Here is a 25,521-nt window from a genome sequence, read left to right as displayed (position 1 = left end):
CTGCATTTAGACAATCTAGTTTTATCATGCTATGGCCTGTTACTACATTCTGGTATGCAGGCATACAGAATACCAGCAGGGATTAGTCAGGTATATATATATCTGTGTGGTACCCATTCACAGATTCAATAAAATTGTAGTTATCACAGCTGAATTAGAACACCAGTGTTATATAACATTCTTTACTGTTTAGCAGCAATAGCCTGACTGTGAAGGCTCGACTATCCGTAACATAGGCTGCTGTGAATTTAAGCAAGAACAAAGCCATATTTAAACAGAATGTACTAGGACACCGTTTCACCGATAGCAAGCTTTGCCAGTATTTAATTTCCTCCAAGAGCATATCGTCCTTATTGCAGCACTAACAAATGAGGTGATGGATAATCCACACTACACTGCTCACAAAATGTGCTATTCACACCACTATGCTCCCTTGTGATTTTCTGTATGCTCACAGTTTTATGCACTGTTGCCATAATAACAAAATTCTTTCTTGTTTGATTTTTTTTCTCTAATAACATGTGTGATGGGTTTTTTTTTTTATTCTTTCCCCTTTTCAATCCACCTTCCTGTTGCAATGCATGATGGGCAGGCTCAATATTGTGCATGACACCCGCTGCAAGTGTTGGTAGGTGCCAGCTTTGTTTCTTAAATATTTATCATGCCTGGTGAAGTTTTTTTTTTTTTTGCACTCAAAATCCATTCCTGGTATTATGTGTCTAGGGAGTACTGTCCCAGAAATGTTAATACAAAGATAATGATGTGACATTTAATCATTTATTAGGTCATGCTTTGAAATATGCTGCTTAGAACATGACTAGATTAACTGTCTGCTATGGATTTTGACTGCATTTCTTAGTGTGTAATATAATTAAAAAATGTTGTTTTATGAAACTATAAGGCCATTTTGTGTGTTTTTATGAGCAGAAAAAAATGTACATGCCTCCTTTACTTCTATCCCCAAGCACAGTGGAGTTGGTATTTGGTTGCCAGAATAAAAATATCCCGGAAACTTGATATAATATTTATTACCAATATGATTTAAGGCAGAGATAGCAGTTGAGTTCTGGTGTTGTGTCCCAGAAAGTGCAGTGCTGCAATTGTGCAAACAATTATACTAATTAAAGAACTAGGGGGGGTTAGTTACTAAAATTGCACGATGCAAAATCTGGTGCAGCTTTGAATATAAACCATTTGGCTTCTAGATTTTATTGTCAAAGCTTAACCCCTTGCTATACCTTAACCCCCACATGTACATTTACTGCGGGGCTGCAGCTTCTGTCTGTGGAATCACGTGCAGGTATGTGATTCTGCACTTCTGGGTCTAGGTGTGCACCCTCGCCGCCAGCAACCTGCTCCCGCTGTGATTGGACACAGCAGGAGCCAATCAGCGGGTCTGGCAGACCCACCGATCATCCCAGAGAAAGACAGAGCACCGGTCTGCCTATGTAAACAAGGCAGATCGCCGTTCTGTGACAAGGTTAGATAGAGATACCGTGTTTCTGCAGGAACGTGGATCTCCATCTTCCCACAGTTAAAGCACCCCCACACAGTTAGAAAACACTCCCTAGTGACACATTTAATTTTTGTATCGCCCCTGATGTTAACCCTTTGCCTGCCAGTTTCATTAGTACAGCGACAGTACATATTTTTTAGCACTGATCACTGTATTGGTGTCACTGGTCCCTAAAAAAGTGTCAAAAGTGTCACTTAGTGTCCGATTTGTTTGCCAAAATTCCCTCTATAAGTCACTGATTGCTGCTATTACAAGTTAAAAATAAATAAAAAATCCATAAAATATCCCATATACTTTTATGGAATATACCAGGGATATGCAATTAGCGGACCTCCAGCTGTTGCAGAACTACAAATCCCATGTGGCATAGCAAGACTCTGACAGCCACAACCAGGACACCCAGAGGCAGAGGCATGATGGGACTTGTAGTTTTGCAACAGCTGGAGGTCCGCTAATTGCATATCCCTGGAATATACGCTATAACTTTTGCACAAACCAATCAATATACGCTTATTGGGGTTTTTTTTTACAGTAGAATACATATTTGCCTACATTTATGGAGAAATTCGATTTTTCTTTATTAGATATGTTTTATACCAGAAAGTAAAAAAAAAATAATATATATATATATATATATATATATATATATATATATATATATATATATATTTTTTTTTTTTTTTTTTAATTGTCAGTCTTTTTTTGTTTATAGTGAAAAAAAAAATAAAAGAAAAAAAAATACACAGGTGATCAAATGACACCAAAGGAAAGCTATATTTGTGGGGAAAAAAGGACATACATTTTATTTGGGTACAGCATCGCACGACCGCAAAATTGTCAGTGAAAATTAACACAGTGCCGCATCTCAAAAAATGGCCTGGTTTTTTTTTTTTTTTCTCTTTCTCTTTTTTTCTTTTTCCAGGTCTGAGATCCCAGGGGTTAAACCAGATCAGGTCACTCCCTTTTTTTTTTTGTCCCCCTCTCTCTTCCCGGGCTTGCCTTTTTCCCCCCCCCCTTCCTCGCCCGCTTCCTCTCGCGTATTTGTCTTGACCGGGGGGTGGAGCCCTTCATTATCTTAGTGTATCAGCCCCCGATCCCTTTCCCCTCCCAGGAGGAGCTGTGGGGGTTAACATAGGCAAAGTTTCAAAATGTCTAAAATTACGGTAATGACCTATAATGTGAAAGGGCTAAATAAACCGGAGAAACGATCAAAATTAATGGCAGAACTATGGAGATCAAAGGCACAAATAGTATTTCTTCAAGAGACTCATTTCAAAAAAAATAAAATTCCAAAGCTAGAGAATCACAGATTCCCAAAGGTGTATCACAGTTCCTCATCGTCAACAAAGACAAAGGGAGTATCAATTATGCTTTCAAAAACGATATTATGGAAAGAGTTAAGCATAACAAAGGAAGAGGAAGGACGCCTCCTTATTGTGAAAGGATACATAAATGAGCAGAAGGTGACCCTGGTAAATGTGTACTTGCCCAATGACGGTCAAATAGCAGCATTGGAGAAGTACACAAACAGGGTACAACAGATTACGGAAGGTATTGTAATAATGGCAGGAGACCTAAACATTGCTTTAGATCCTATTTTAGACACATCAAGGGGAACCTCACATCTAGCATATAGCAAACTAAGAAAAGCAAATAGGCTCCTACAAGAAACACAGGTAGTAGACTGTTGGAGGACCACCCACCCACATGAGAGAGACTATACTTTTTTTTCAGCGAAATATAGAACCTATTCCAGAATAGATTATATATTTGTATCACAAAATTATCTACAGGGAATAGAGGAAGTTACTATTGGGTCTTTTTCAATATCTGACCACGCACCTATAAAGTGTATATTGAAATGGGGGGAAGAGGTAGCACGTGAATGGCACTGGAAAATCAATGAGTCCCTTATAAGGGACCCAGAGTATGAGGAAAAGATAAAACAGGAAATGGAGACCTTCTTTGACAATAACGAGGATGGAGAAGTGACCCCAATGTGTATTTGGGAAACACATAAGTGTTATATCAGAGGAATATTGATATCCCTGGGAACACATAGGAAACGAAAGATAGGAGCAAAGATGGATGCTCTGATGGGAGAAATCCGTAGACTAGAAAAAGTACATAAAAGATCTTTGGCAATACAGGTAGAGGAAGAGCTGAGGAAGACACGGGAGGAACTGAACCTAATATTAACGGATAAAGCAAAAGCATCATTAAGAAGATGTAAGCAAGCGTTTTATGAATTTGGCAACAAACCAAGTAAGATGCTAGCGAGAGCTTTAGGTGAGGTAAGAGCCCAAAACCATATAGAGGGTATTAAAACAACGGGGGACAAAATAACGAAATCCCCACAAGAAATTGCTGAAATATTTAGAAACTATTATGTGAGTTTGTACCAACTAGAAGGGGAGCAGAGGATGGCTAAAATGGGGGAGAGGGAGGGAAAAATAAAAGAATACATAGAGAAGTCAGGAATGCCGAAGCTACCAGAAGATATAGGGAGAAGTCTAGAAGGCCCGATAACAGCAGAAGAAGTTAGAAACACGCTTAAGCAGTTAAAACCGGGTAAAGCACCCGGCCCAGACGGATTTACCCTTCTTTATTATAAGACTTACGCAGAAAAGTTGCTGCCGAGATTCTTAGATGCTTTCAACTCGATACGAGAAGGACAGAAGATGCCAGAAGAAACTCTTATGGCACATATAGCGGTTATACAGAAAGAGGGGAAAGACCCAGCACAATGTGCAAATTATCGCCCAATATCTTTACTGAACGTTGATTTGAAGATCTTTGCAAAAATTTTAGCAAATAGAATAGTACCATACACGCTTAGCCTGATACATCAGGATCAAGTAGGCTTCATGCCAGGAAGAGAAGGTAGGGAAAATACGCAACGAGTGATCAATGCGATTCACCTCTCGCAGTCACATAAAAAGCCCTTAGTATTAGTATCTACGGACGCTGAAAAAGCATTCGATAGGGTTGATTGGAAGTTTTTAAAATCTATTATCCAACACATAGGACTGCGGGAGGGAATGCAAAGATGGATTATGAGCCTATATTCCAGACCAAAAGCAAAAATAAAGATAAATGGCATTATGTCAGAACCCTTTAATATATGTAATGGGACACGACAAGGGTGTCCTCTATCGCCATTGATCTTTGTTTTAACATTAGAACCCTTTTTAAGAACAATAAGGCTAAGCACAGATATTAGAGGAATAAAAGTAAAGGGGGGAGAGCAGAAGCTCGCGGCATTTGCCGACGATTTAATGTTTTTTGTGACAGAACCAGTACTATCTCTGCCCCCACTGCTTGTAGAGATAGACAAGTATGGAAAAATCTCAAACTTTAGAGTAAACTATGACAAATCAGAGGCAATGGGGGTAGAGATGAATAATACACAACAACAACATTTGGCGAACTGCTTCCCATTTAGATGGACGAACTCACATGTAGGATACCTGGGGACTAAAATACCGAAGAAACTAAGCAGAATATTAGAGTTAAATTTAGCCCCGTTGGTAAGACAATTGAAAAAAGACTTACAGAAATGGGACAAGGAGGTGTTTACTTGGTTCGGGAGGATTAACATCTTAAAGATGAATGCAATGCCGAGGCTATTGTATATATTACAGACACTTCCAATAAGGATTCCGCAGGGATTCCTTAAAGGAATCAAAGCAAAGTTTGCAGGATTCATATGGGCAGGGAAACCGGCAAGAGTGAGAAGAGATATCTTAACACTGCCAAAGGAAAAGGGAGGAGTAGGATTCCCAGATCCGCTAGCCTACTATGAGGCAGTTCACCTGTCGAGAGTACTTGACTGGTGCGTCGCGCCAAAGATCAAACCTTGGATCCTCTTAGAACAAGAAATGACGGATATCCCACTGGAGGGGCTAATATGGCTCTCTAAATCGGTCATACCACAGACAGTCAAGAGACACCCAACGATAGGGACGACAATAAGTACTGTTAAAAAAGTATTTAAAAACCTAGAGGATGAAACGGAAGTCAACCCGATGACACCAATTCTAGGGAACCCACTGTTTATTCCTGGCCTGAACGATCCAGGATTCGGGAATTTAAAAAATAGAGGTCAAACTAGATTGATACACTTTCAGAGAGAGAATCGGGTAATGTCTAATGAAGAAATAGAGAGGGAACTGGCCGAACATCTAGACCCATTTAGGAGAAGACAGTTAGGGGGATTTCTCCGAACTATTCGAGGACAAATCAGGGTGAGAGAAATACTGACGGAATTTGAGAAAATGTGCCTTAAGAGAGAACCAGTAAGACATTCACTATCCCTGTTCTACTCAATGGTAAACGAAATAAAAGCGCCACGAGTAATAGGTTTTATTCAGAGTTGGGAAAGAGACCTAGAGGTAACATTCACGGAAACTCAGAAGAAAAAAATCTTTCAATTTAATCATAAAGCATCAATAGCATCTAAATTCCAAGAAGGAGGATATAAGATTCTGAGCAGGTGGTACAGAACACCGGAGGTCTTAAATCGGATATTTCCCCAAGTATCAAATATTTGCTGGCGATGCCAGAAAGAAGAGGGAACTCTGCTACACATTTTTTGGAACTGTGAAGGAGTCAAAGACTTCTGGAAAATGGTATCTGAAGTGATAGAAGAAATAACTGAGATAGTGTTGGGGGATGAACCGGCGACTTTTCTGCTATTAGATTTACCCATGTCAATAGAAAAATTTAAGAGATCCCTAGTGAGACATTTAGTGGTCACAGCCAGATCGTGCATCCCAGCTCTTTGGAAGAGCGCATGCTCCCCAAGCAAATCACAATGGATAGCCAAAATCACTGAAATACGAAGCATGGAAACCCTCACGGCTTCTCTGAGGGAGAGGGAGGAGAGGGTGGAAGAGATATGGGCACCATATGTCAGATATAGGGCGCGGGGGGGGAGGGGTAAGGGTGAGGAGGAGAGTCCATTAGGAGGAGGAGGGAGATTATGGTTTTTTTTTTTTTTTTTTTTGGTTATGCCGAGTAAGATACTCGGGGGAAGGGGGGGGGAGGGGGAGAAGATGGGGTATTAGTGCCTTAAACAGGGGAAGATCACGTCAAAGATGTAGAAAAGGGAGGAAAAGAGGAAAAGGAAAAAAAGTACTTGGGTAGAAGAGAAGTAGAGGGAGAGCGGTAGATAAAAATAGAGGAAATCTAAATAGGAGAAAAGACAAATAGAAGAATGTAGAGTATGAAGCTGTTTATATTGTTTGATGTGATACGAACCTGTGTTTTGAGGCAATGTGATATGTTGAAAAATGAAAAATAAAGAGTTTGTAAAAAAAAAAAATGGCCTGGTCATAAAGGGTAGTAAACCTTCCGGAGCTGAAGTGGTTAATTGAACAAGCTGAAATTAGAAGCTGACTGGCTACCATGCACATCTGCACCAGATTCTGAGTACACCAGTTTTAGTAAATCTCCCCCTAGAATTAGAAGTAGTTCAAGGCCCATCGTCTCCTTGACCTCTTCCCCCCTGTACTATAGCCAAATGACGGTTACAGTGCAGGCCTTAATTGCTGGGAGGGCGCCAATAGATGTCATGCATGAGCTGCCTGCGCGCCCCTTGCAGCGCACCTGCTGCATGCTCTGTGATTACCAAGACAATGAGACTCTGCTGATCACAAATCCTGGGCCCTTACCACGTGATCAGCTGTCAGGAAATGACAGCTGATTACGTGATGTAAACAAAAGATTGGTAATCAGCTATTTTTCTGCTTATGCTGACAGTGTGAGAAGAAAAAAGAAAAGCCGATCATCGGCTTCTGTCAAAGGGACAGCGGTCCTGAACAGTGAGAGCCACCACCGCCTCATCTGTGCCCACAAGTGCTGCCTGCCAGTGCCCACCAGTGCCACCTGCCAATGCATATGAGTGCCACCAATCAGTGCCCACTAGTGGCACCTATCAATGCCCATCAGTGCTGCCCAATCAGTAAACTTTCCGTGCCACCCATCAATGCCCTTCCGTGCCACCCATTAGTGCCCATTAGTGCCACCTACCAGTGCCCATCAATACCACCTATCAGTGCCCACCAGTGCCGCCTCATCAGTGCCAACTAGTGCCACCTATTAGTGCTCATCAGTGCAGCCTCATCAGGGCACATAAATTAAGGAGAAAAATGACCTGTTTTACAAATTTTATAACAAACTATAAAAGTTTTGTTTTTCAAAATGTTTGGTCTTTTTAAAAAAAAAGTTAGCAAAAACAAGCAGTAATTAAATACCACTAAATAAATCTCTATGTGTGGGAAAAAATGCTAAAAATGTCATTTGGGTAGAGTGTTGCATGACTGCGCAATTGTTATTCAAAGAGAGACAGCGCTGAAAGCTGAAAGTTGGCCTAGGCAGAAAGGGGGCTTAAAGCGGAGGTTCACCTGAATTTTTTTTTTAAAGCCAGCAGCTACAAATACAGCAGCCGCTGCCTTTTAAAAAATGGACACTTACCTGTCCAGGTCGCCCGCAACGTCGGCAGCGGAAGCCGAGCTACTGCTCGGCTCTCGGCTTCCCCACCGCCATCCTCGGTGAGGGAATCGGGGAGTGAAACGCTGCGGCTTCACTGCCCGGTTCCCTACTGGTCCCCACTGTGTTCTGGGAGCCGAGTGTTTCCCAGAACACAAAGGGGGGGGTGATGTGGAGGGGCCAGACTCCCGCAGGAGTCTATACCAGGAAGTGGTGCGAATACCTGTTTTATACAATTATCTGCACCCCTCCCCCCTGAAAGGTGTCAAATGTGATACCGGAGGGGGGGAGGGTTCCGAAAAACCAAACATTGCAACCAGTGGAAAATTCTAAGGGATTGAATTGATTTATTTTCTAAAGGGAAATAGGCTTTTCACTTTGCAAAGAAAGTTTAACTTTGCAAGGTAATTTTCCCCAGAGCTTAGTGAATAAGGTGCAGCTCCACTGACTTACAGCATTCAAACATTTGCAACCAAAAATGCTGTTTTTTTATTTTCCTTACATGCGATTGGGTATTCATTGCAAAGTGAAGTTTCACCTTATTCACTAAGCTCTGAGGAAAATTCCCTTGCAAAGTGAACAGCCTATTCGCCTTTGGTAAATCAATCCCTATGAGTTTACTGTTGAGATTGCTCCTAAATACCATTGTTGTTCCTTCCTCCAGTAGTGTTATGTTCCTCTGATACCAGGCAAGATACAATCATATTAACATTAAAAGGAGTATTTACATTCCAAAAAGAAGATTAGAATAACATAGCTGAATTTGCTATACAGTAGATAGTTCAAATCATGCATTGGCAGGCTGAATGTACCCAAGTTGTTCGATCGATCAACTTGGCTACAACCAGCCTACCAGTTATTACATTATTTATTTTTATTTATCATGCTAGGATTGTCTAAAACTATAAACCTAAATATGTAAAAAGAAATGTGAAAATTAAATACAATTTAAACAAAGGCTGAATGCCTTAAAAAGGATGTTCAGAAAAACTCACAATGCTGCCCCTTTATATCTATTATAACACTAATGAACCCAAAAGATATTATCCCAAATTTCCTTTAAATTCCCCACCAGTAACTCTATGCAAATATAAAACTGCAAAGTAAATATGCTGTGCAAACAGAGATACTGGCGGTGAATTTAAAGGAGCAGGACTGTGAAATTTGGGATATAATCGTTTGGGGTCACTAGTGATGTAATAGTTACAGAATATAAGTACACTTATTCGTATAGAGATAGTGGTGGTAGATTTAAAAATTCCTCCAACTAACTCCAAAGATGGGTCAAAATTCTCTACAATGTCAATGTTGGGCATAATTCCTTCCACTAATGCCATTGCTGGGTCACAATTCATTTGACTGACACCAACAATGAGGCATTATTTCTACCACTGATACCAAAGGTATCCCACTGACCACCAACCCTAGCCACTTGCTTACTGGGCACTTAAACCTCCTTCCTGCCCAGGCCAATTTTCAGCTTTCAGCACTGTCATGCTTTGAATGACAATTGCGCGGTCGTGCGACGTGGCTCCCAAACAAAATTGACGTCCTTTTTTCCCCACAAATAGAGCTTTCTTTTGGTGGTATTTGACCACCTCTGCGGTATTTATTTTTTGCGCTATAAACAAAAATAGAGCTATATATATTGCTATAATAAATATCCCCCAAAAATATATAAAAAACATTTTGTCCCCTCATTTTAGGCCGATACGTGTTCTTCTACATATTTTTGGTAAAAAAAATCGCAATAAACGCTTATTGATTGGGTTGCGCAAAAGTTATAGCGTTTACCAAATAGGGGATCGATTTATGACATTTTTTTACTAGTAATGGCGGCGATCTGCGATTTTTATTGTGACTGTGACATTGCGGCTGAAACAACGGACACTTTTGACACATTTTTGGGACCATTCACATTTATACAGCGAACATAAATATGCACTGATTACTGTACAAATGTGACTGGCAGGGAAGGGGTTAACCTTTAGGGGGCGATCAAGGGGTTAATGTGTTCCCTGGGAGTGAATCTTACTGTGGGGGGAGGGGACTGACTAGGGGAGGTGACCGATCTGTGTCCCTATGTACAAGGGACACACAGTCAGTCTCCTCTCCCTGACAGGACGTGGATCCCTGTGTTTACACACAGAGATCCACGTCCCTGGCTCTGTGACTGCCGAACGCTGGTACCTGGCAGACATCGCGGCCGCCAGGGACGCGCATCGGCACCCGCGTGACATGGCGGGCACAGCTCTTCCACAATGCACGCACGCCCGCGGCGGCACGCATTGTGGAAGTAAACAAGAGCACATCCATGGACGTCCATCCGGCAATTGAGCGCCGTCTTTTGTCTATAGCGTGAGTGTAAAAAGGTTAATTTATTTTTTACTTCTGTTGACTCCTATTGACCACCAAACCTGTGGTATTTTCTACTCCCACTGACCACTGATGCTGGGACATTTTCTACTCCCACTGGCCCCCCTAAAATCTGAAGGACAGTGACCGACCCTTTGTTTAGAAAATTCTGAGACCCTGTGCTAAAGTTTTAGTTGAATTCTAATAATGGAGCGATATGTGCTAGCACCTTGCCAGAACCTTGCTATGTCAGTTTGTCCTGAGTTTCTTAATGACAGTTTCCCTTAAAAAAAATTTAATGAAATGGCTTATGCAGTAAGACAAAGTGCAGTGTGCAATGTACAGTAACCCATGGCGGTCAAAACATTTACAGGCATACCCCACTTTTAAGTACACAATGGCGTTTATTTACTAAAGCTGCACAGCGCCAAATCAGGCTCAATTCTGTATAAAAAACAATGGGGTAGATTCATAAAAACTTACGACGGGCGTATCAGTAGATACGCCATCGTAAGTCCAAATCCCCGCCATCGTATATTTAAAGCGGTGGTTCACCCTCCATGACAACATTTTAGCATAAAATGAGGCATAGTAGCGCGAGCTACAGTATGCCTGTCTTTATTTTTTTAGCCCCGTACTCACTGTGTAATCGTAGAGACAAGATTCCGACTCCCCGCGGGAATGGGCGTTCCTATGGAGAGGGAAGGTGATTGACGGCCGGCTCTGACACGTCACGCTCCCCGAAGACAGCCGGAACAGGTCTCGGCTCTTCACGGCGCTATGCGGCGCCTGCACACGACAAGCGACAAGTCCTATTTCGGCTATTTCCGGAGAAGCGTGACGTGCCAGAGCCAGCCGTCAATCACCTTCCCTCTCCATAGGAACGCCCATTCCCAGAGGGGAGTCGGAATCTTGTCTCTACGATTACACAGTGAGTACAGGGCTAAAAAAATAAAGACAGGCATACTGTAGCTCGCGCTACTATGCCTCATTTTATGCTAGAGGAAATTTTTTTTTTTTTTTTTTTATTAATAGGGTGAACCCCCGCTTTAAGCGTATTCTCAAACTGAGATACGCATAAATATTGCTAAGATACTGCTGAAAAGAGATGAGATCTTGCACAATGGCCCTTTAAAAATGGCAAGCAGTTGTCCATAATGAAATTTAGTCCCGACATTGTATTTTGGTTTATACTGCAAGGAACACCAAAAAAACTGGCCTCATTGGGGAGCATTGGGGACCTATGTGGGTCTAAAGAGGGGCACCATTTCAAGCCTTCTCCTTTGTTATTCAGACTCCATAAATATTGGTTTAAACCATAATGGCATCCTCCACTGTGTGCAGGTGATAAGTATTTTTAGGTTAAGCACTATTTGTAATGAATACCGTGTTTTGATGGTAACAAACATTTTCCCTTTTTTTTCTCTTCCATCCCACCCTCTTCCTCTTTCCCCCGGAATGCTGTCCTGCTTTTGCATTCTGATTGCATGACACTCGCTGGTGATGATGTTACCCCACGTGGCTTCTCGCTGCAATAAATTCCATGCCAAATTGATCTGCCACCTGTTGCTATGGTTCCCACTCTGTTACACTCTTCTGTATGTTTGCTTATATGATTTCCCACCGAAAGTACCCATGATGCACGGTCTAGCGCCGTCTGTGTCTGCAGCCGCAACATCTGCCACAAGTGTCCCCTTCGCTGCAACAGCCACAGCCAACCAGGTTTGCTAATTTACAGCTTCCATTCTTAAGAACAACTCTAAATCAGTGCTTAATAACAACACATTCTGGGTTCACTTACATCTTTGTTGGCATACTAAGCAATCACCTAATTGTATTTTTGTTAAACTGGCACTATGATGGCAGTATAATCCGTTTGTTTCATAGAGAAACATATACTATTTAACCACACACTTCAAAAACCTAGACTATTTCACTTTAAACGTAGGGCATAATCTTGACATGCAAGTGTAAGAAAACGGAATCCAGTTAAACAGAAGCTTATTCTCTGCGGTGTAATTTGCTAAATTGCTCTCACTTATCTCTAAATTGCTAAACTATGAAAGCAGTACTGCTTATATTATAGGCTCGCTTGTACATTTTTGCAGAATTATGGTTATAGAGCCTGACTGGATGGAAACCAGAGTTTCGCACTGCAGAAAATTCTAAATGCTCGAATTGTTCAAATTGTGTATAGATGGCATTAAAGTGATTGTAAACGATCACCTTGTAAAACAACCCACCGGGTTTGAAATAGAAATAAAAGGCAAAACGTTTCAATTTATAATTGATCACATTCCCTCTGTTCTCACCTACATAAGACCTGGGGGAGGAGAAGCAGCAGCACACCAAGCTTCCCAGTGAATGGCTGTACAGGAGGGTGTGTCAGGAGAAGTCTGATTATTGGAGGAGTGCACACTGAGTTCCCAACATAGCTAGAGAATTGACCACGTTGTACTCTCCTGCTTAGCGTGGTCAGTTTTTAATAGGAAAGCAGAGGGACTGACAGGAACACCAAGGATTTCACACAAATGAAGCAATACAAAGAGAACAAGAGACTTTTTCATACAAGTACATGACACAGCAGGCACATTTTAGGAATATGAAATGTTGGGGTAACAAACAGAAGTTACAATCTGATTGTACAGTCTAATTTAGGCTTATAACATCTATGTAGTGCAAGGGCCTGCCTGACTGCATCTAAACTGATTGGGTAGATGAGGCAGGTCCTTATATTACATAGTTTTGGTAAATCTACTGTTGATGGTACAAAATAGTTTGGGGGTCAGATGAAAATGTGTATGGTGATCCTTAGGCATTGTGAAAGCAGGAGAAATGAAAAGGAACCTATTCCGTATTACATAAATCAAGATTCAAATGAAATTATAGTTACAAAGTTTATTATTTTGCCATCCAAATAATAATAAAAAACTACAGTAGGTGTAAACCCCCCACTTCCCCAACAAAGGTTAAAATAAGGCAGATCTATCCACTTATACCCCAAGAGTCTGTACATGGCCCCTAATATCACAGCTACTTTGTAAACATTTTATTACATGCATCTACCATTCTTAATCAATTTAGATGAACATCAACTTGACAGGTGTATAAGTGGGGTAGATTTACTAAAACTGGAGAATGCAAATTCGGGTGCAGCTGTGCATGGTAGCCAATCAGCTTTCCAACTTCAGCTTGTTCAATTAAGCTTTGACAAAACAACTGGAAGCTGATTGGTTTCTATGCAGAGCTATATCAGATTTTGCACTCTCCAGTTTTAGTAAATCAACCCCAATGTTTTTAATAACTTTATTATGGACATTTTCACTTAGCTTAGTAAATGTGGTGAAAGTTCACTTTGCAAAGAATACTCAAACATAAGCAAAGGTGAGTTACAAACGGTATTTTTGCTTGCACATGATTGCATGCTGCAAGTTAGCAGAGGTTCACTTTATTCACTAAGCGAAGGGAACATTCCCTTTCAAAGTGAAAACTCTGGGATCAATTTACTAAAGGCAGATAACAACAAAACCTAGGGAATTCCCAGGGAAAAACCAAGCCTCCTTACCGACCAGCATACAGAACAACCAATTACCTGTCTAACAGTATGCGTTAAAAACAGGGTTTTTGTCCGCATGCATTTGCAAACGCATGCGTGAGCCACAGAGCAGATAGGCAGATAGACTGTGCACTTTACAAGAGCAGCTGCTCACAAGCTTAGTAAATGAGAGGAAGCTCTTCTGACTTCCATCGTCCAATCATGTGCAAGCAAAAATGCTTTTTTTTAAATTTTCCTTGCACGTGATTGAGTATTCTTTGCAAAAATAGCATCAACTAATTGACTAAGCTCTGGAGCAACTGCACAGTCTATGTATCGTTAGTATATCAACTCATACGTGAACAGACTATTTCCCTTTTGTAAATTAATCCCAATATGTCAATTACAGGCATACCCCACTTAGTACACAGTGTTTTTTGTTTTTTTTACTAAAGATGGAAAGCGCAAATACAGGCTCACCAATGAGCTTCTAACCCCAGCTTGTTGAATTAAGCCTGGTATTAAAACCTGGAAGCTCATTGTTTTTTTATACAGAATTGAGCCTGATTTGGCACTGTGCAGCTTTAGTAAATAAACGCCATTGTGTACTTAAAAGTGGGGTATGCCTGTAGTTTTTCAGAAACAGTACATCACCATGCAGTTTTAATATGCAACTGCAATTGAATCGGAATTGTGTACCTCATTTAAGCATATATAAGGCTGTGAGCCTGTTTATCCACTTAGCCACTTGTCCATATTTATAGCACCATTTAGCAAAGGTAAATGGGAAATCACTAATTGGTGTGCATTTTCCCTTATTCATAACTATATATGCAATGTAGATTAAATGCAATGAAAGAGATAAACGGGGGTTGATTTACTAAAGGCAAAAAAGACTTTGCACTTTTAAAAGTGCAGCTGCACTCTGCGGGTGAAGTTGCTCCAGAGCTTAGTAAATGAGCAGAAGCTCTGCTGACTTCCATCATCCAATCATGTGCAAGCAAAAATTAATTTTTTCCCCTTGCACATTATTGGGTATTCTATGCAAAGTGAGGCCTTACCTCATTTACTAAGCTCTTAAGCAACTGCACTTGCCGGTGGCACAGTCTATTTGCCTATAGTAAATCAACCCCTTTGTTCCCTAAGTTGCATTTGAGCCACATTTCATGGTACATCAACCATCCATTGTGTACCCCAGTGCAATTAATATGAGCTGTTAACTGCTTTGACTGAAAGGGGTTGTAAAGGTAAAAACTAGAACAGAAAAAGAGGGAGCGTCTTCCAATTGGCCACTTATTCCAGTAAAAACTGCCTAAGGGGAGATGTCCCTCTCCTTGAAGAGATTACTTCTCACTTTCTGATGTGTCTACAGGACAGGAATAAAGGGAAATCTTCCCAATGGAACACAGACTGCATGCATAGATTACTTTTAGCTTGGTACATACTAAATCTACAACAACCTAAGGAGGACTACTTTATGGAAGACTCAACTGGGCAGAGCAATAAAGCACAGAGGGAAACCAACATGAAACAAGTGGGAATCAGTTCCATGTTGGTTGGGCATGCATTAGGAAGCCAATATTTCCACAGCAGCTTAGCAGAAAATGCTTAAAGGGGTTGTAAAGGTATTTTTTTTAAATAGCTTCCTTTACCTTAGTGCAGTCCTCCTTCACTTAACTCATCCTTCCATTTTGCTTTTAAATGTCCTTATTTCTTCTAAGAAATCCTCACTTCCTGCTCTTCTGTCTGTAACTACACACCGTAATGCGAGGCTTTCTCTCTGGTGTGGAGAAAGCCTCTAGAGGGGGGAGGGGGTGAGCAGGCAAGTCAGGACACTCTCTACTTTGCAGATAGAGAAAGTAGCTGTGTGTTAGTGGGCGTCCTTACACTCCTGCTCGCCCCCTCCCCCTTCAAGAGACTTTCTCCACACCAGGCAGAAAGTGTTGCATTACTGTGTTTATCTACAGACAGAAGAGCAGGAAGTGAGGATTTCTCAGAAGAAATAAGGACATTTAAAAGCAAAATGGAAGCATGAGGTAAGTGTAGGAGGATTGCACTAAGGTAAAGGAAGCTATTTAAAAAAATTACCTTTACAACCCCTTTAAGCATTTGCTGCTCAGCTGCTGTGGAAATCTTGGCTTCCTAATGCATGCCCAACCAAGGTGGAACTGATTCCCACTTGTTTCATGTTGGTTTCCCTCTGTGTTTCATTGCTCTGCCCAGTTGAGTCTTCCATAAAATAGTCCTCCTTAGGTTGTTGTAGATTTAGTATGTACCAAGCTAAAAGTAATCTATGCATGCAGTCTGTGTTCCATTGGGAAGATTTCCCTTTATTCCTGTCCTGTAGACACATCAGAAAGTGAGAAGTAATCTCTTCAAGGAGAGGGACATCCCCCCTTAAACAGTTTTTACTGGAATAAGTGGCCAATTGGAAGACGCTCCCTCTTTTTCTGTTCTAGTGACAGCTCAATATTCTAGATTTACCATCACATTCAGTTCTGATGACAATGGTTTTTAGGACAAATAGAAACAGACAGCAGTAGATACCTGAACAAGGTTAAAATTCCTCACCTCTCACCCCAGTCCTTATTACATGTCAGCTCTTTGAACATATCTGTTCATATAGACCAGTATCACCTAGTTCACACATCTGAAGCTAGAGATATTGATAATCTAGAACTAGTATTTAGACTGCATGCAGGGTAGATTTAGATGAGAGGCTATAGATGGTTCAGAAATAGCAATAGAGCAATGATTCTGTTGCTGTACCTTTCACAGAAAGAGAAGGTGAGGATAAAAGTGTTTTAAGCCTCAGGCCCCGTACACACGTCCGAGGAACTCGACGTGCCAAACACATGGAGTTCCTCGTCGAGTTCTGTGTTGAAGCCGCCGAGGATCTCGGCGGGCCAACTTTCCTCATTGAACAACGAGGAAATAGAGAACATGTTCTCTATTTGGCCCGACGAGTTCCTCGTCGGCTTCCTCGGTGAAAAGTGTACACACGACCGAGTTTCTCAGCAGAATCCAGCTCCGATCGAGTTTATGGCTGAATTCTGCCGAGAAACTCGGTCGTGTGTATGGGGCCTTATACACACAGGCAAGAATCTCATCAGGAAAAAAACGTTGTTTTTCCCGACGAGATTCTTGGCAAAAATCTCTTGCCGCCTGAGTGTACAGACAGACCTTTCAAAAGAACCGCGGTTCTCTTGAAAGGCAAGAACGCGGTGACGTCATCGCGTACGACAAGCATGTGCTCGTCACATTCAATGCCATTGCCGCCATCTTGCTTCACCCTACCTATGCCTTGGAAGCTACTGCACATGCGTCAAAGTCATTTCAAGCATGCGCGGGTTTCCAAGACGATCAGGTAAGTATACACACGCTCGGGTTTCTCGGCAAGAAAATTGACAAGAATCTCACAACGAGAAAATAGAGAACATGTTCTCTATTTTTCTCATCTATATTCTGGGCAGTTTTCTTGTTGAGAACCCTGAAAGCCTCGTACAAATGCTCGGTATACTCGGCAAGAAACCTCTGCCATCAGTTTTCTTGCTGGTTCTTGCCGAGCGTGTGTACAAGGCTTTTATGTGTAAACATGCTCTGGAGACAAATGGCTAAGTGGGGATTTCCCTGCATGTTGGAAAGATCTTGTCTCACTTTCTACTGTGTCCCAGGGGCAGAAAGTGAACGGAAACACACAGAATAAATCTTTAAAGCGACTCTGTCATGAGAGTAGGGGATTTCCATTGTAATTTTCCTTCTGACCATGCTAAATGTCTGGCCTTGTCTGACTTCAGTATGTGTCAACCAGAGACCTGGAACAAGTATGCTGTATCTGAATGTCATAAAAGTGTCAGCACTACTTACTATGGGTCATATTTGTTCTGGACCAGTGACCCAGACAACATTGTGGCCAGAGCACCAGAATGACAGTCAGGAAACAAGTGTCCTTAAAGGAAGGATCAGCAATGTCAGGCATCAATAATTCCCATGTCAGTGTTACTTTAAATCAGGGGTAGGCAACCTTAAAGAAGTGGAGAGCTACCTGAACAACATGGGAGAAATGAAAGATTACCGGCACAGTGTCGCCTCCTCACACCTATTTTTAACCTCTAATTGCTGTACTACTGTGTCCCAATCATTGCACAGCAATCATGGGTTTAAATGAGGTGGTGAGGAAGCAACATATCGCCTTCTCACCACCTGTCAAATACACTCGGAGCGCTTTTCAGAGGAGCAGCAGTGCCTGCTGCACTTGTGAATGAGCCCTTAGTTGCATTCGGAAGTGGCACCTTTAGCGGCTCATTTTATTGCCCCAATCTCTCCGCCAGCAGGAATTTAACCCCCCCCCCCTGTAGCTCTTGGTGGGTGCTACCGCCTGCTAATCGTGACCCTTTCAAGTAAATGGGCCACTCTGCAAGCGCCCTGCAACTACATGCTTCTGCAGGGTCCAAGGTGTTGATAATACATATACCCTGTTTTCTGTACTGCACAAGGTTGCAGTGCATTTGCGGAGCGGCCTCATTCACTTGAATAGGTCACGCTTGGCAGGTGCTACACCCAACAACCATGACAGGGCATATACCTCTTTTTGCGCCTGTGACATGTGCACACCACTGCAGCTAAAGGAGATGCGGTTGGGATGTAGGTGGTAAAAACATGTTTTAACAATGAGGTTTTACCACCACACAAACTGAAATTTATAAATAACCCTTACTGTTCTGAGCGCCCTATAATGCTGCTTTCACACTGGTGTGCTGTGGTTTACCTGCACCACAGGTGTGCGCAGTGCAATTGCAACTTTCCTGGGTTAGCTGCGCATTGCCATAGATTTTTTTATTATATCCTGCAGGTTTGCTGCACTTTCTGAAAGCACACCAAAACTCCTGCATTCAGAAAGTGCACCAAACCTGCGAGGATATAGATTGAGAGGGAGATAGAGCTGAGAGAGCTGCTGCTCTTGTGCACAGTGCTGGATCGAGATTAGGTTTGGGTAAGTATATGGGGGCTGGGGGGCTGCTCACTCATGGCACAGATGCATTAAGGTAACAAACCTTCAGCCTTTAGAGCCACTTTAGCTATTTCCTACTCTACACTTTAAAACAATTAAATAACATGTACACAGAAAATACGCAGTGCCGTATATATTTGAAAAGTCAGGCAAGCTTATGTATGAAAAGAACCTTCTGCTTCTTCAATATTATACTTTTCAAGGTTAGAACATTTATTCTATGCATCATTATGCCAGACAAAAATATATTATGTTCTGTAACAAAATCAATGCTCAGTCAAACAAAAACATATACAATATATCATTGGACTTATTATAGTCTACAATCTTGCCTTGTCAGAATGGTAAAATGCTCCAATTTCTAAGACTAGTCCCAAATCACTTCCATTAACATTTCAAATTACCTTTCTCTCAATCACTTTAGTTGCAATTACACACCTTTAGTTCCTCAGTTGTGTAGTCCTAGATTGAATTTTATAATGACATTAGTGTATTCCAACAAAACACTCTATTTTCAATTACTGTTACATACAGTATGTGTTGTATAGTATATTGAACCCTTGGTATCCTGAATAACTGATAATGACACTTATTTAGAGTTGTTGAGCAATTCTTAACATCAATTTGCTACTTCAGCATTTAGTTTCACTATTACAACTTATTATGTATTTCTTAATGCTTTACATTAAGTGTTCAAATGCATTTGATGTCTTTTATATAAATGGCTGAGTGTTGGCTGCAAACGTTTTCAATTCATCTTCAACAGTTTTATCTAAGATACCCATAATATCTGCAGATCTCTGAGTAGTCACAAGTATGTTACACAGCTCTAGAGATTGTATCATGATGCAGTAAGTTGATTCATATGAATTTCTCGCTTGTAATATTTGCATTGATTTGATGTTCTTGTCTTTCGCAATGTAAGTTAAAGTAGAATTATGGGCTTCCAAAAAAAATGTGTTTTAGCAGTTCCTTGTACATGCAAAGCTCCTTGGGCATCCTCGAGGAGGCTGTGCCTACTTGCTCTACACAAGACTGAGTTGAGAGAAAACCCTGTAATAGATACATTTTATACAGTTTTATTGATATTAATACACTTGTAGAGTACATATACAACAAAAATATGTACTGGTGCTTTAACAATAAACTATTTATTTAACCTCCCTGGCGGTATGATTATGTCAGATTTTTGATGCTTAAAGTGGTACAATGTTTTGCATGGAAATTTGGCTTTTTATATTGTAGGCCTGTAATTCTTAGAAATAACTCACTTAAATCTGTCCAAACAAAAGTCTAGTAGACATCCCGGGTATGATAAAGTTTGAAACACAAAATTATTATAATATAATAAATAACTATAAATAATTATAACAAATAATAATAATACAAATTATTCAATAATGTAGTCAAATCAAAAACACCGAAATTTGCTCAGTTGCAGAATTTTCGCTGTCATTACTTTCAGTGTTTGATGATGGAATTTCCCCCCACAAATCACTATCGCTCTATTCTGCAAGTGATTCTAATTTATTATCGCTGTTTTCTAGCTGCTCGAAAACCACTTGTAATGTAAAGGGTGATGTGATGTAAAGGGCCACTTTTTGGTTGCTATGGACAATCTCAAGTTTCCAGGCAGAGACAAAGGGTTTGTGTAATTATTTTATACAGTACTGTAATCTGTAATATTACAGTATACTTTATTGTGTTTTTCACTTTTTGAATTTGGCGCCGAGCTCCTTCCCCGTGAGTCACACCGCTCGCAGGGAACGGAGCACGACACTGTGAATCGAGCGAGACACAGCGGAGACATAGGAGCTCGCACACACAGCGGGGAGACATCGCAGGATCCAGAGGACAAGGTAAGTAACCTGTACATGGATCCTGCGATGCAATCCCGAGTGTGGCTCGGGGTTACCGCTTTTGGTACTGAAATTTCACCCCGAGCCACACTTAGGAATACCGCTAGGGAGGTTAAAAAGTAAAGTTTCACCCAACCCATATGGGAAGAGTTTTATAAAATATGTAATGAATTGTTTATTTTTAAAAACACCTGTACATGTCTCTATTTTATATGTATGCATGTGTGCATTATCAATAAATTGTTGTATCTGATCAACTGTATAAAATTGATTTATCAGCTGCAGTGGACAATTGTTATCAGCATTGTTACTGCTTAGGCCCAGCCATACACAGTGCAAATGATCTGGCAGGCTGGTTGTCCCCAAGTTGGTCAATCGCCTGCCTATTAGATGTACAAAAATGCACTTGTAGTATTGGAGAAAACCATAAGCAGTAAAGAAGCTGAAAAGAGGGTTTTGGTCTTTTTTTTTTTTTTTTGCAATGGTGACAAAATGTAAACCTGTGCTCCTAGCAATTATATGAAAGTGGAATTTATTTTCATTAAGGCACTAATGTATGTCCACAATTAGTTTCTGCAAAACACATCCGGAAAACCAAGACCCCCCCCCTCCCCCCTTCCTTGGCTTTGCGTGCCCTGCTTCTTCTCCATTCCTGTACCTGTGTCATGCTGAAGTTTTCTATATTAGTACAACACACTGCACCGTCCATATGTATCACCTGTAAGTAGATTACTTTGTAAAAAAGTTTCAACAAATAGGTGGACTTTTATCTAAACTCAGATGCAAGTAAAAAATATTTTTTACATTGTGCTTTTAGTATAATTGAAGTAGACTACAAATCACAAAAAATTGGTCTTTCAATGTTTTGCCTTTTAGAATGAAGACAGCCAAATAATGGACCAACATTTCTAAATAGACTTTTCAAAAGGAGTTCCACTTATTCTTCCACTTATTCTAGTTAATTACAGTGAGCGGGCTCCTCAGACAGCTACTGCTTTTAACATATTAATTTCCACTGTATAACTGTTTAAAACTGGAAAGTGGCTTCAAAATAAGATATGCTAAGACATACGGGGGGAGATTTATTAAAACTAGTGCACCCAGAATCTGGCGAAGCTGTGCATGGTAGCCAATCAGCTTCTAATTTCAGATTTAAAAATAAAACCCGAAAGCTGATTGGTTTCTATGCAGAGCTGCACCATGTAGTTTTAGTAAATAACCCCCACTGGTTCTTAAGAGACTTACTGTAATACATATTTGTTCAGCATTATCATGGTTGCATCCCACTCGGCAACCAGTCAGCCTCAGCATATCTGATTTCAAATGAGGGTTCAAGCTGAATGTGCCCGGGGGGACATGTATTTTGATGCTTTTCCATTGATTTAAAAGGCAAAAAGCATCGAGCAAAAATGCAAATCATGTCTAAACATTCATAGCCTGAGTTCACTTTAACCCACCCCTCAGTTCTCATGGCTCTTCTTGAGAAAAATTTGATAGTAGTAGTAGTAGTAGATTATAATTTATTGAACAGCCTCACTTTGTAAATAGGAATGGGTTTTCCAAGTTACTAAAGAAGCTTATTCATTTGTTTTAAATTGTTACATTAAAAATATATTCTTCTTTTTTTTTTTTCATAGATCAAAGTGAACTTGAAGAAAAATACAGGCCAAGGCCGTTAGCCATAATGTGCATACAACACCAACGCGAAACACAAAAATCCCAACAGTTAGACATCTTGCATGCTGAACAATGTCAAGATCAACACAGAATCCAGTTGCAATATACAATTAGTACATTTTCTTTCTGTCTAAGTATACATCATATCCTGTCATTTCACAATGCAGAGTGTATACATGCATCTCTTTAGTACCTATCATATACTCATATGACCATTATATAACAGTGCAAAGAGCCGTTTTGTGCAGTTAATGATAGCCGATCAAAAGTAAACTTTCATCAGTTTAAAGTTGCCCAACTAATGTAGAATGCCTAGTGATTGGCTCTTATGTCCACTGCACTTTGCACATTGCTCTTTGTCTTAATAAATAGGGCCATAGTGTATGTATTGCTTCATGCATTGGAAATTCAGCCTATGTTGTAACATCTCCAATGTGTTGGTACGTCTTTTGACCAAGATTATACTTTTAATTTTTTTTTTCAAGGTTTACAAATAACAAAAGGTGCACCTTGTATTTAAAATTGCCATTGTAGCTGAGAGTATGCATGCAGAGTAGTTTTATAAGGATAATATTTTTCTTGTTATAGATTGTAAGAGTTGGTAAAAGGTCTGAGACACATGAATGTGCCAAGTAAACCACAGCTGAATATGTTTTTAAAGCACATAAAGGCTTTGAGTACGGTATTACTAATTGTTCTCATAAAGTCTTATTGACTGTACATGATTATAGAGTATTATTTCAGCAGTGTTATTTTGGAAGCTTCCACATTTACATGTGGTTGTATGCATCAAGCTAAGGCACTGTTGAAGTTTTTAACCAAAGTTCTCATAGAAATGAGTTTATCTGAACCTAAGGTGTAGGCTTGACATCACGAGAAATACCATCCTTTTATGTGGGCTTTAATTCAGACTAATCAGACAATGTCACGGTGTGACAGATGACATGAACTATGTACAGGGTAGGTCTCACAGACAAACAATGAAGTACTATAAGGCATAATAGTGGCTGATGTATAAAATTTAGAGCGCAAAGTTTAGTGTGTAATATCAGATTCAAACTGCTGTATCTCTAGAACAGATTGAAAAATAAAAGCCAACAACAGATCAGTTGCAATATTGTATACGTTCCAGCTTTGCCCAATAGCAATAATTTGGAGAGTTTATTTATTTAAAAGTTCTTAAGCTATATTAAGACAATACAATGTATAGCTTAAAGAAGCAAAAATAGAGGATACAATTTAAAATTCTGTTAAAACAATTTAGATGTATGGTAATCAGCACCTTGTCCTACAGCAGGGCTTATCAGTTGGGAAAATGCTTCAACGCACATTAACATTAAAAATAAATTAAGAAAAAGAAAGTTACAATGATAATAAATTTATATTTTTTTTTATAACAGTACATGTGCTGTATATTGTTCTCCCCTATAATTTTCAGTTTATATAATTATCCCCTTATATGTAAATATACCTAATGATAAAGGTGAACTCCTCACCAGACATGTTGTGTATAATAGTGTTAGAAGAAGTAAAAGAAGGATTAAATCTTACCTTTGTACACCTAAGCTAATGATCTGCCATTGTAAATGTGCCACACCAAGCCTTTCAGCATTATTCTGTAGGCTCTGTCTGTGTATTTAAAGACTCCACATTTAATGCTCTAATGTTATTTCAATGAGCAATTTGTCTTTTAGTCCTGCTCATATGTGTTCACTTCAATCAGTACTGTTGCCAAATATATACCACCACTTGCTTAAAAGAAAAGTTTAGGCATTATGGCAATACTAAAATCTGCCAGAAGGCCTGGTAAGGCTAAGAGGGCTTGTTGGCTGAGTAAAGATCTTAAAGCGGGGTTCCACCCGCAATTTTTTTTTTTTTAAATGTCAGCAGCTACAAACACTGTAGCTGCTAAATTTTAATAAGGACACTTACCTGTCCTAGGCGCCTGCGATGTCGGCCCCCGAGGCTGATTCTCTCGATCGTGGCAGGTCCCGGCGCTGCCATCCTCACTAAGGGAAACAGGTAGTGGAGCCTTGCGGCTTCACTGCCCGTTTCATACTGTGCATGCGCGAGTCTCGCGGCGCTTTTTAAATAGGCGGCTACTCTCTGGGATACACACAGTTCCCAGAAGACCTGCCGCGGACTAGGAAGGGGCAGATTAGGAATATCCGCAACCGGAATTTATGGTAAGTAAAAAAAAAATTTTTTTTTTTTGGAGCATTTTGGTGTCATTTTTTTTTTTAGGGTGGACCTCCACTTTAAGGATAGTACATTTTAATTTTTAATAAATAAAATAGTAAATAGCTCCAATACAACGATACATAGTTTATACATACATATGGGCCTCAATGCTTTATTGGTAAGGGCTGAATAATAGCCCCTGTCCAGTCATAAACTACTTCAAAATCAACCCAGAGAAAAGAAAAAAGTATACTTAATAAATGAATATGTCTAGCATTAATTTGCCTATTAAAAATTACTCCTTTTGTATGCAATCCTCTCATTAAGTATGGTGAGCTACAGAATGACCAGAAGAAATGCTTGGCTTGTAACATTTAGAGAAGCAGATCACAGGGTCATGGTGTAAATTTCTATATTTGTACCCTGGTTGCCTTTGTCCTCCCATCTACAGTGGGAGGACAAATATGCTTAATACGAGTATTGAGCTTTGGACATCTAATTGAAAATAATAGAGTTTTGAATGCCCTATGTTCACATATAATTTTTGTTAAAATAGATTTCCTTGAACATTTTTCAGAGGTATATAGTAATAATTCTGACACCGGCAAATGGATAGTCAGTCAATTCTGAGTATATATGTACTTACTCAGAAACCGCCATATTCAAATTGATGTCGTTACTGAGGCTTTAAAGCACACCAAATGTTAGCTATAATAATAACTTTAAATCAGAATCCAAGGGAACCACTCAGTAGAACATATTATCTATATAAACATTTCATTTGGCATATACTGATGTAAAAGAAATCTGTGACTTAGAAACGATAAACTGGACATTCAGCAGTCCACCATTTAGATAAAGTAGCACTTTTTCTCTGAGTCTGTCTGTGTCCAGT

The 25,521-nt window shown here is 40.2% G+C and overlaps 1 protein-coding gene across 16 annotated transcripts in view; it reads left to right on the top strand.

Annotated features, from left to right (window-relative positions):
• MBNL1 (muscleblind like splicing regulator 1) overlaps positions 1-23,553 on the top strand; it is a 259,895-nt gene extending 236,342 nt beyond the window's left edge. For 11 of the 16 annotated variants that reach the window (XM_040349199.1, XM_040349191.1, XM_040349197.1 and 8 more), the window contains 4 exons: positions 593-628; positions 11,994-12,085; positions 19,687-19,760; positions 22,406-23,553. In XM_040349199.1, coding sequence (XP_040205133.1) covers positions 593-628; positions 11,994-12,085; positions 19,687-19,713 — 155 coding nt within the window. In that variant the 3' untranslated portion in view covers positions 19,714-19,760; positions 22,406-23,553. The remainder of the gene's footprint in view (positions 1-592; positions 629-11,993; positions 12,086-19,686; positions 19,761-22,405) is intronic. The other 5 variants (XM_040349194.1, XM_040349206.1, XM_040349208.1 and 2 more) reach the window with 3 other exon arrangements.
• The last annotated feature ends 1,968 nt before the right edge of the window (positions 23,554-25,521 follow it).

The sequence above is a fragment of the Rana temporaria genome, chromosome 4 (genome assembly GCF_905171775.1).
Source record: "Rana temporaria chromosome 4, aRanTem1.1, whole genome shotgun sequence".
NCBI lineage: Eukaryota > Metazoa > Chordata > Amphibia > Anura > Ranidae > Rana > Rana temporaria.
This window is presented reverse-complemented; position numbering and strand designations above follow the sequence as displayed.